This window comes from Mesoplodon bidens, assembly GCF_964165515.1.
Source record: "Mesoplodon bidens genome assembly, chromosome: 15".
NCBI lineage: Eukaryota > Metazoa > Chordata > Mammalia > Artiodactyla > Ziphiidae > Mesoplodon > Mesoplodon bidens.
The window spans coordinates 82215778-82228126 of NC_138171.1; the positions used below are offsets into that span (position 1 = coordinate 82215778).

General features: G+C 44.9%; 1 protein-coding gene across 1 annotated transcript in view; it reads right to left on the reverse strand.

Annotated features, from left to right (window-relative positions):
* Positions 1–12349, reverse strand: part of LOC308628709 (kinesin-like protein KIF16B) — a 295568-nt gene that overhangs the window by 244208 nt on the left and 39011 nt on the right. Inside the window, exons 4-7 of the mRNA XM_081255964.1 lie at positions 6921–7037; positions 5081–5178; positions 4250–4359; positions 1241–1383 (exon numbers count right to left, since the gene is read on the reverse strand). Of these exons, the coding sequence (XP_081112090.1) occupies positions 1241–1383; positions 4250–4359; positions 5081–5178; positions 6921–7037 (468 nt within the window). The remainder of the gene's footprint in view (positions 1–1240; positions 1384–4249; positions 4360–5080; positions 5179–6920; positions 7038–12349) is intronic.

Consider the following 12349-nt stretch of genomic DNA (forward strand, 5'->3'; position numbering starts at 1 on the left):
CATTATTCGATGTTAAAATTCGATTTGTTTCACAATTATAAAATAGTGAAAATCTTAAATTCTGTATTCCTTGATTCTGAATTCTACAGAAATTTTACTTTCCCAAAGACTTTTAACCTACGTTTTACAGTCTGAACCAAAACGCCAAAAAGAAATTACCATATTGTGATCGAACAGCAAGCCTCTTAGAAACTAGGGACGGCCACATCCTAATCCACATTAACCAGAAAACAGGAGGAAAAAACCAGTAAACTACAGTAAATCAAAAGAAAAGGTCTAGGGCTTCCCTGGTGGTGCAGTGGTTGAGAGTCCGCCTGCCAATGCAGGGGACGCGGGTTCGTGCCCTGGTCCAGGAAGATCCCACGTGCCACGGAGAGGCTGGGCCCGTGAGCCATGGCCGCTGAGGCTGCACGTCTGGAGCCTGTGCTCCGCAACGGGAGAGGCCACAACAGTGAGAGGCCCGCGTACCGCAAAAAAAAAAAAAAAAAAAAAAAAGAAAAGGTCTAAAGAAAGGCAAATCTGTAGAAAATTTATCAGGAGTTGTTCCGACTGATCCTAGAGAATTTTTTCATCTTCTTTGCTCCCTGAGCCTCCTCATTAATGAAAGGTTAAGTTTTTCTATCTGATGTGTTCAATGGTTAATACAGGCCAGGTCCTCTCCAAACTCCTAACAAGTGCGAAGCACTGAGAGGACCCAACACCTTTATGTTCATCCGTTCCACCGGTCTCGGTGTTAACGTATTTGCCCTGAGTCATTTACACACACGTTCAAAATGTGCTCCACCTCCAGATCATAATGAATTCCTACATTAACACTTAAAGATGTCCCTTGTCCTTTAATATCACTCTAATAATCACAAGCAGCACTGCGGTCCACAGAGCCATAATGGACCATGATGAGTTACCTCGGCCTCCAGCTACTCTGACCGGCAACCCCGTTATCTCCCACAGAGCTGGCAACAATGAAAACTTTGACTTAATTAAGCACAAAGCAAGTTTTTTAATGTCTAGCACATGGCAGAAGCCTGCTAAATATTTCTTACGGGTGTCCATCAGGTTGCATTTCAAATGTAACCGCGGAGAAATCAGCACACAGCACACGTTCAAGTCTAATGAACAAGAAAACGGCAGTTGGCCGCCTCTGCTTCTCCTGGCTCACCACAGATCGGTCCTCAGCTGGTGCCAATCAGCAGGGAAAGCCCTCAGGGACAGAGCCAGCCCTCCCCACAGCTGCCCTCACCTGCGTGAACTTGATGGTGAAGATGGCGTGAGACCTGCTGCTGACATCATTCATCCCTGTGGCGGCGGTGGTCCGATTGATGTTTCCTGCATCCATAAGCTCTTCGACATCACCGTAATTCTGTACTAAATGTTTGGATAAATCTAAAAAAAAAAAAAAAAAAGGCGGGGGGTGAAGAAATCTCCCCAGTATCTAGTAAATGGAAGAAGAAATGTACCTCTATGAAATAATACATGACTGTAGAAATCTGTGGTGGTTTATAACGCAGACTCAGGAGCTGGGCTGTCTGGGGTCAAGTCCAGGCTCTGCGGCTGACTAGTGGACTTTCACGGTTGTGAACAAGTCACTTAACCTCACGGAGCGTTGGTCACCAATCCTGATAACGCATACCTATCGCATATGGTATTTAGGATAACTGTGAGCTATCTTCATCAACCTCATTAGCACTAATCGTAGCCAGGGAAATATAAACACTATCTCCATGCAAAACACACATTCTTTTAAATCCCTTTTAAAGAAACTTTCCATTCATTTGTTGGGAAACATTCATATGGTTCTAAAATCAAAGGCTACAAAAAGTATACTATCTAAAGGGTCTTCCCCCTCCCCCATCCAATAACCCACTCCCAACTTCCCCTTTTGTCAGGCAATCCAACATTATTAGCTTCTCCAGACCCTTCCAGAAATAACCTATATGTATACAGGCAATTACATATATATTAAGCCATCTTTTTTTCCCCTTTTATACATAGTAGCATACCATACACATTGTTTCGCATCCTGCTTTTTTCTGTGTAATAATACATTGAAGAATATTCTGTATCAGTTAAAGTGATCCTCCATTCATTCATTTTTATGGCTGCACAGCATTCGATTCTATGCATGTACCGTAACCAACAGTCTCCTATTGAGACTATAGAGGTTGTTGAGAGTTTGCTTCCAACACAAGTAACGCTGCTGAAAATAATCTTGTATTTCGGTTTTTGCGAATATATGTGAATATTTCTGCAAAATAAATTCTTAAGAGGTGGAATTGCTAGATGAAAGCACATTTGAAATTTTGATGGATATCGCAAAATTGTCCTCCATAGAAGGCACTTTACACCCAGCAGTAACAAAGTATAAGACTGTCTCTCAACACTGTCTTACCAGGTTCCTTACATCTGCCGGGACAGTTAACAGATGCTAGCTTGAAGAATTTTTATTTTGCTTTTCTCTGATTATGAGGCTGAGCCTTCTTTCCTCCATTTAAAAATCATCAGTATTTCCATTTCTGTGGACAATCTAGTCACATTCTTTGTTCATTTTTCTCCTTGGTTTTGGAGCTGCCCTTATTAAGTTATAGGAGCTCTTTATATATTAGACTTAGCAAGTTCTTTGTCTGAAACTTGAATTGAAAGTATTCCCTCCACATTGTAAACTGTCTTTTTACTTTGCTTCTGGTGTTTCTGCCAAGTGTAAAGTTGGTTTTCTGTTTTGTTTTGTTTCACCATTTCAAATTTAACACTTTTATTTCATGGCGTCTGGATTTTAAGTAAAAAATTTTAAAAGCCTTCCCTTCTCCAAATTTCTAGGAAAAAAAAGTAATCCAGGGTTTCTTGCAGTCATTATGTCACTTTTTACATTTAAATCTTTGATCCATTTGCCATTTACCCTAGTATAAAAACTGAGCTCCGGTACCAATTTACTTTTTTTTTCTTCCTAGACAGCTTAATAACCCATATTCCCCCAAAGTTTGAATAGCAGATTTATTAGAAACTAAATCCCCATTAAGTATCTACACCAGATTCTGGATGTTTCACCCTGCTTGATTATTCTGTCTCGTCACAAACGCAGCTTTGTAATATGTTTTAACATCTGATAAGACAGTTAAAGGGAAAACACGAAGGCACAGTTAGGCTAAAAACTATTAACAATAATAGTTATCCCACGCTCCACAGAACAAATACATAGTCACACATTTCACTTTGGGCATTAAAAAGCAAAAGTTCAATTGCAAATTTACTAAAATGCAGATGAGGACCTGTTGGTGCACCCGGTATAACCAGGTAAAAAAGACAACGGAAACAGGAACATCTTTAAATCCATGACCAGTTCGCAGCCTTGCCTCCAGCGAGACACACAGGAATGACAATAGCCACAGGAAAGCCGACCTGTGTGCGATTCTTACAGGCCAGCCTTAACTCAGCAGCCGTATACAGAGAAGTGTGTAGAGCTGACTGTTCTATTCCAAAGACAGCCTTCAGTCCAGCCTATTTTTTAAATAATTCGCAAGGGCCAGCCCTTCACCCGTCATTCCCTGGGACAGTCCTCACAAAGGACCGCGACACAACTAGTGTAGCACAACACAAACAAGAACACAGCACAGGAACCTGCAAACAACCTTCCCAAAGGCGAGAGGTCTCAGAGTCGCCCTATAATCATGTTACCATCAAGGTCAGTAAAAACACACTGCTAAAATGCAAGGCCATTTAAAGAGACAGGCTGTAGGGCTGCTTATCTTGCCTGGGAACTTGGAAAAAACAAGTTTCTGGAGATCTTAAGGCCAGAGGAAATCTACTGGCAAGCCCCACAAAATCACCAAATGCCCAGTGAAGTATAAACGCATTAAATGAACGTCGTGAAATGACCAGCACATGCAATTTTTACTATAATGATCCCAAAAATGAATTTTTTTTTTTTTTTTTTTTTTTTTTTTTTTCTTTTTGCGGTATGCGGGCCTCTCACTGTTGTGGCCTCTCCCGTTGCGGAGCACAGGCTCCGGACGCGCAGGCCCAGCGGCCATGGCTCACGGGCCCAGCCGCTCCGCGGCATATGGGATCCTCCCAGACCGGGGCACGAACCCGTATCCCCTGCATCGGCAGGCGGACTCTCAACCACTGCGCCACCAGGGAGGCCCCAAAAATGAATTTTTTAAATCTCGCCATTAGCCTACACTTTTTTCTCTGAAACTATTACTTTTACAAAAATTCCCAAGAAGAATAGGGCTGTGAAAACATTCACTCTTACCCTCAACATAAGGTCCTTCTTTTGGATGCTCACGGACTCTTAAATTGAAGGTTTTGGATGACTTCCGTCTAAGTAGATCTCTCACACGTTCATTATAAATTTCTAAGTAGCTAAAAGTTTCAAATAGAGTTGAATTCAGTAAGATGATTTCAGACATTAATAACAACAACAATAACAGCAGCAACATACATTTATGGGTGGTAACCATGTATCAGGTACAGCACTTTACGTGGATTATTTCATTTAATCCCTACAAGAGCCCAGAGGTAGGTACTACTATTATCTCCATTTTACAGGTTAGGCAATAGAGGCTCAGGGTGATTTAAACAACCTATCCAAGGCCTCACAGCCTCTGCGGGGTCAGGCAGCCAGGAGAACCCTTGATTGCCACGTCTGCCCCCAAACCACTGACGAAACTGCCTCCCCACACAGGGTTAAGTTCAAGGAGGTAAAAACACCTCAACCACCCAGATTTATTTAAGTACTAGATTTATAGTGATCCTACCAACATAAAGAATAACACAAATCCTACTCAAATAAAAGAATAAGGCAAGTGGGTATACACTGAAAGGTCGAAAGCTCACTCCATTTGAGATGAGCATCCTTCGTTAGTTTCCGACCAAGGTGGGTTGCCTCCACCGGCCTCCCAAACCCCAATCCAAATGGTACCCAAGGAAGTCCCTGAACACGTATGGGCTTTAAGCTTGCCTTCCAACCGGCACAGCACAGGAGGAGGAGAGGCAGACTCTCCCCTAAGGAATCCAAAGGCTTTATCCACACCTTGTGCCTTAAATCAAGCTCACACTCAGTTACTCAGGCCATGGGTCCTACCTGACTTCAGTTCGAAAAGACGCCTCATCCCATCTGGTGGTTTCGTTTATCCGACTGAAGAGCCCTTCGCAGATCCGGGGTATCAAGCCAGAATCGCCCTGCAGTGGGAAGGAGGGATGCCTCAGCTGTCACTTGAAATAAAAGCAACCGACGATTGCATCTGCAATTGGCTGGGGTGGACTCAGACTCCAGGGGCCTGCAGGCCCGGCCCAGGGCCCAGGGCACAGCACTCATCCCCTGCAGGGCTGCTTCCTACTCTCTGAAATGAGAGGATTGAGTTTTCGAATTTCTACCTGCTGGGACCATGATAATATACAGTTATCAGCTGTTCATCAGCTAAATCGTGGCTTGCAAACATAAGACGACTTATTCTCTAGCTTTCAAATATTCACGTTTCAGTTGGCATTGACACGCTAACGAGCTTCAGAACGGTACCAAAGACGAGGTAAAAATGTTCTCGTTAGAAAGCCAGACTTCAGGGCTTCAGTGTTTTCTTCTGAAATCCCTCCCTACTTTCACCCAATCTCCCATCCCCAAAATAAATAAATATGTATATATATATATATCATCACAGGTTGAGGAGAAGTTTTTTCCTTGATACCATTAAATCAGTATCAATTCTTGTAAAGAAAAATTGGGCCTTTCACCATATTTTTTGTTCTTACTTTAAAAAGTAAAATAAAAAAGAATACCCAAATGGTACTCAACTGTAAGGTCAGAGAAAAACAGCTATAACTTATGAGTGCTTTGTTGAACTTACATAAATTAGCTAAGAGGGAATCAACATGTACATTTCATTTTCAGAGAAGACTTTTTTCTCCAAAGGCACAGTAGGAAAGTAGGGAGAGAGAAGTAATAGTAAAAGGAAATGTGAAACTCTTGAAGTTGTCTGTTCTTCTCTTCCCTACTTCTCAGCATTGAGGATTCATTGCCCAGCATTTATTTTCTTCTCCTGGAAAGAAAATGCCTGGATTTAAGAAGCCAGGACACATGCACTCAAAGGCTTTCATCTGGAAAGACCTGTCCTCCCTCCTTTAACGCATTACTTCTTCCACTAACCATCGAACCTGTAGCATTCAAGGCACCACCGAGCCTGCCAGCAGGAAACCCAGCCATCCTCTGCTAGTCCCCCCATATCTAGAACAGGCTGGCACCTCTCAGACTCAGTGAACAGTTTTCAAAACCACGACATGAGAAAAGTAAAACACACAAGCACTATCCAGGTCTGGAGAAACACAGAACAGGATAAGTTCCTACAATCACGTCTAGCTCTTCCTCTGCCATATCTTGGGGCAAGTATATCTTTAAGGTTCTTAATTTATACAGCATAACTACTAAACTCTACATAGCATATTTATAGCTATGTAGACTCTACATAACCTGTATAATTCTAACACTTTTTATGTATTCACTGGATTTATGTAGTACCTTTCCACCAAAGAGACCCTTTTTTTACATTTTTCTCGGGGAAAAACGTTTTGAATAATTTAAAATAGAACAGAGTTCAGTAATTTTATTCAAATTGTTGGGTTGGCAGAAAAGAAGAATAAATTACTTGTAGGCCCAGCGTACTTTTTTGATAAGATTATAAAGCCTTTAAAAACAGAAAATGAACTGAGACTCCCATCCATTATTCAAGCTTATAAACTTAAAACTATTTCTAATTTAAAATGTCTCAAAGGAAATTTCGTCCAACTTATTACTGAGTTTTACCTTATTGCTAAAGAATGATCAGAACATGAAAAGCAAGTTAGTACAGACCGCGTAGATAAGAGACACTTTTATCAGTCCAAAGAGAGATAATGAGAAATTTTCTTCCCACACAGTGTAAATAACGTACAGAATCTCCCATCATAGTGTATGACTTTCCTGATCCAGTCTGCCCGTATGCAAAGACACATGCATTATAACCTTCAAATGCAGACTTCACGACATCTGTGCCGAGGGTTTTGAAAACCTGAAAGAAGAAAAAAATCCACAAAAGATACAATTACCATGGATTTTAATAAAAACTCCTTCAGTGTTGACAGTATTCTTGAACAGTACTTTCATAAGGATTACACCATGTAAATAAATCACTACAGAGCTGTTAACAACAAAAAAAGTGTATAGCCCAGTTTTTAATCAAAAGGAAACATTTTTTATTTCCTTTTGATTTCCTTCATTTGATTTAATGAAGCAAAAAGCAACCCCATCCTTTTTCCCACTTAAGTTAACAACAAATTCCTGAAATAGAAAAAGGTAAACAAGGCAAAGTGACAGTCATATCTAGAAGCAAAGACGATTTTAAAGCATGATGATTTACCATTTCAGAATTAAATAAACTTATAAAGTGATTCATGCTACCAGACCTTCCAGAAACTAAATATTCAAAGTCACAGCAGCCAGAAAGTTACGGCCCAAACCATGTCAAATCAATGCCACCATTTTAAGGATACGGCCATTCATCAAAGTAAGTCTCTGGAGGCTCTCACAGAGCTGAGTGATGAGTGGGTGCAGATGAGGCTGGGATGCCAGGCTCTCCCGAGTCAGAATCCAGTGCATTTTCCTATTTGGACATTTGCCCAGGATGGAGCGGGCAGGAAGCCGAGCTGTGTGGGGCCTGGGTTGGCACTTACAGTGGCCTGAGTCCACGTCCACTGCCCCATACAACTGCACTAGGATGCTTTGGGGAATGGAAGGGGGGTGAAGGACAAATACTTGACCCACACAATCGACGTAAAAGAAGCAAATCAAGATGCCTGGTCATCCTCCTTACACCCAGCTGGGGCGGGGACCAGCCAAAGCTTTCTAACCCCCTCCTGCCTTCACACTGCCCCCTGCCCCCTCCCTGCAGGGGAGACCAGGACACAAAGGGCAGAGAACACCTCCCTGCTTCAAAAACAAGGCACAGGGCTTCCCTGGTGGTGCAGTGGTTGAGAGTCCGCCTGCCGATGCAAGGGACACGGGTTTGTGCCCTGGTCCGGGAGGATCCCACATGCCACGGAGCGGCTGGGCCCGTGAGCCATGGCCGCTGAGCCTGCGCGTCCGGAGCCTGTGCTCCGCAGCGGGAGAGGCCACAACAGTGAGAGGCCCGCGTACCGCAAAAAAAAAAAAAAAAAGGCACATCAGCAGCTGAAGAGACACCGGAGAGGGAATACGATCAGGTTCTCAGTCAGAACCAGGAAAAGGTGTGGGGTCCCCCCCAAAGGCCAGGGCGGGAGCCTCACCAACCCCTCGGGAGGGTTCAGTCTCCGTGAGTGATGCCGGGTGAGCCCAGCTCAAGACACACCATTGTCTCCCCATAGGGATCTGGGCCCTCCAGCCAGATACCACCCCCGGATGGGGCTGACAACCACTGGCCATCCTGCTCTCCCCTCCCCACACAGACATCCTTGGTACCAACACAGCTTGTCAGCCAAGGATGCTTCAGGCACCATCTTCCCGCCATCTTGTTGAGACTTCGTCTCCTCGGTGGCGTCAGTCAAAGACGTACAGACTATCCTCCCAACCGAGCCGCTTCCACAGAGGACCCTCTCATTACCCTCCTTCATTCTGAGTTAAGTTTCATCCGTTTCAGCTTTACGAGCTGATATTTTCTGATCCTTTTCCCACATTCAGATGACTAACTTAACCTTCAACTAGAGCAGCTCACATCGTGTCCGTGATCAGTCCTCGGGGCGAGTAGTGTCCTAGATCCACTGTCCAGGGGGAGAGGTTAGGCCACTGGGCACACAGTGGGCGGCAGAGTGGGATCTGCACCCGGCCTCCCTGACGCCAAAGCCTGCGCTTCTACAGGAGTGGACGCCGAGTCCTCTTCCCACGCTCTCGACATCAATCTGGAAGCCACAACCCTACATGGAAGGGCCTCCCCCGACAGACCACACAGACACAGACACAGACAGACAGACAGACAGACAGAGACACACACACACACACACACACACACACACACACACACACACACACACCCCTCTGTGAAGAAGCAGAACCAGGAATCCCAGGGGGACTCTGGGCTCCAGACTAACCATCTGAGGTTCATTTTCACCACTATATATGGAATAGGAGGAAAACTCTAAATATTTCTTTAATCCTCTCTGATTAGACAAAAACCAAAAGGCAGATGTCACTTTTAACCACTTCACAGAGTGCCAATGGAGAGAAAGAACAGCCTTCCAAAAGCTTCCGGAAGAATAAAGGAAGGCTCTTCTCCCACACTTTTGTCTGGGGCTAAAACAAAGTCATGGAAAATATCATATTTAAACCAAACCCCAAAGTTTTCAAAATGGAATTCTTCCCCAGGGTTAAAATCCACACCTGCTACTTTACTCCTCATCTAGTCTCTAGAAAGCTAACTCAGCTGGAGTTCCTCCAGACTCAGGGGGCCCCGGAGGGGGCGGGGTCCTGCGGCTGGTGGACGTGACCGTACGACAGGCCTAGAAAATGCAGGTCCGGAGGCGCTGAGACCCAGGCCTGGCTCGGTCCCAGCTTCAAGTCGGCTGGGGACCCAGAGAAGCAGCAGGACGGTGCCCACACCTCTGGGATTCCCAGCAGGGAAAACCGGCTACCCCACTGCAGCTCCCACCGAGGACTGATTTACCATCGTCTACCAAACCGAGGTGGGGAAGGAAGGGGCTGCTCGACTGGCTGACGTCCTGCCCTCCTGGCCAGGGTCCCCGAGAGCCACTTCGCTGCTTGTCTGAGAGGCTACAGGCCGACTTACAGAGCAAAGGGAGGCATCGCAGGGCTTCGCTTGAGGGGAAGTGCCCACAAGAGGGCGCTGTGAAAACAAAAGACTCTCCATCCAGCTGTCAGCTGGGAAATTGTAGGTTTCAAGTTTCTCCGGGGTGGAATCAAGGAACAGGCAGTGCCAGATCAAAGCCTCCCTTTGGAGTCTGGAGAACAATTAAGAAAATTAGACCTTACTTAACGGTCTTTAATTGACACGAGTATGGACTTAAATGGCTCACTGATTTTTTTTCTAAATCTAAAATTAATTTGGAAGGAAGAAATAGTAACGGTCATCTTATTTGGAATCTGTTTAACATTATGGGAAACTTGACTTGTACTACAGTAATGGGCATGATATATTGTCTCAAGATGCCTCTTCATTTAAATGATTTTTAAAAAGAAGAAAAAGACAAGGGCCGACATCGCGCTAAGCCTGCATCTTCCCATTTACAGCAGGGGTGAGAAATGTCAGCTCAGTTCCTGTGCAGGATCCGGCAGCGTGAAAACTTTAGTCGATACAACACCAGCTGTTCAAATTAGAGATGAGGAAGATTACCTTCCCTTTAACAGAGTGTCTAAAAAACAGGTGTTTTCCCAAAAATGCCAAACTCACAGAAAAAGAGATCAGATTTGTGGTTACCAGAGGCGGGAGGTTGGGGGAGGGAGACTTGGAAGAAGGCGGTCAAGAGATACAAACTTACAGTTTCAGGAGAAATAAGCGCTAGGAATATAATATACAACAATGATGACTACAGTTCACACTGCTGCATGATACACAGGAAAGTTGTTATGAGAGTAGATCCTAAGAGTTCTCATCACAAGGAGGAATAATTTTTTCTTTTCTTTTGATTGTATCTATATGAGAGGATGGTTATTAATTAAACTACTGCGATAATTGTTTCACAAGATACGTAAAGCGAACCATCATGCTGTACACCTTAGACTTATACAGAGATGTATGTCAATTATTTCTCAATAAAACTGGAAAAGAGGAAAAAAAAAACACTAGGAGTTTTCCTGGATCTCTGCTGGTTTTATTAACATGTGGTTCTACTAGAAAGCAGTGTTTACTAACATATCTCAAAGGCTTTTTCAGTTTTGGACTGAATGTACGATATAAATAACCTGAGACTGTTCCAGAGTCAAGGAACCCAAAGCCTCTGAAGCACAGACACCTGAAGTGGGAAAGTCTCCTCCTCAGCTGAAAACTCTTTTCATTCTCAAACAATTTTTAAACTCTGGACAGCTATTTTTAACTCCCAAAAGAGCTAAACGTGGGCTTCCCTGGTGGTGCAGTGGTTGAGAGTCCGCCTGCCGATGCAGGGAACGCGGGTTCGTGCCCCGGTCCGGGAAGATCCCACATGCCGTTGAGTGGCTGGGCCTGTGAGCCATGGCCGCTGAGCCTGTGCATCCGGAGCCTGTGCTCCGCAGCGGGAGAGGCCACAACAGTGAGAGGCCCGCGTACGGCAAAAAAAAAAAAAAGAGCTAAACGTGTTACTGCTTCCCTGACCTTGACTCTCACTGAACCCAGGATATGTGACCTGTTCCATAAATGAACTACCCACCCGTAGACGAGGCCTCTCAGTCAGCAAACGCCTGCTGAGCATCTCCAGGGAGCCAGGCCCTGCTGTCCACGCCACCACTCCCGTCCCTGGGCTTTCCCTCGGCACAGCCCCTGTCCCCAAAAGGCCTCAAATCCAGGTTAAACAGGGGGGAAATCCAGCCGCTCTCTGGGTAACTTAGGAGGGAATCCTTCATGGCCCTTCATTCATCCTCTAATGAAGATGTTCTGAGGACCATGTAATGAACCAGTTTTTCCTTAAACTCCCTGGTACCAGCCACTTCATTTGCATTCCTACCTGAAAGCCAAAATCTGGATTCCACTAGCTGCAACATTCTGTTCCTCACCAGACTCCTAGCTACCGACACGGACTAGTCCACTTACCTCAGGACCAGAGTCATCTTCGCTCACTCGCTCATCCATTTATTCATTCAACAGGGCTGCCCTGTCCACCTGCCACTGAGAACACACCAATCCTTAAACCCTTAAGACCTTCCAGGGGTATCTCCACCGCCGTATACATCAGCCCCAGGATCTCAACTCTGCTACTATTCGGTCGATTAGACCTACAGACTTGAGAAAGTTATTTAAGCTGAGTCTCCTTGACAAAGAAAAATGGAGCTGAAGTCGACCTCATTTGGTTCTTGTGAGGATTAGAAGCAGCATGCCTGAGCACCAAGCAGCGTTTCTGATTCCCCTGCAAACTCCAGCAGCATTAGCTCACCTTTCCTCTCCCAGCCCCTCTCTCATGCCCAGCACCCCATCTCTCCTCACGGCCCCCATCCCTACTGCTGTTGTCCTTTCTATGTTTCCCCAATACTGAATCAACATCTTGCAGATACTATCACTCCAGGCCTCTCCTTGGAACAACTTCTCCACGTCCACAGCCAATCTGAACTCCCAACACTTACATCGCCTCAGAAAGCCAGCCTCCTCCACAAGCCATTCCTAAACCAACTCCATTTCTCAGATGCTAAGGATCGTGCAACTCACCTGGG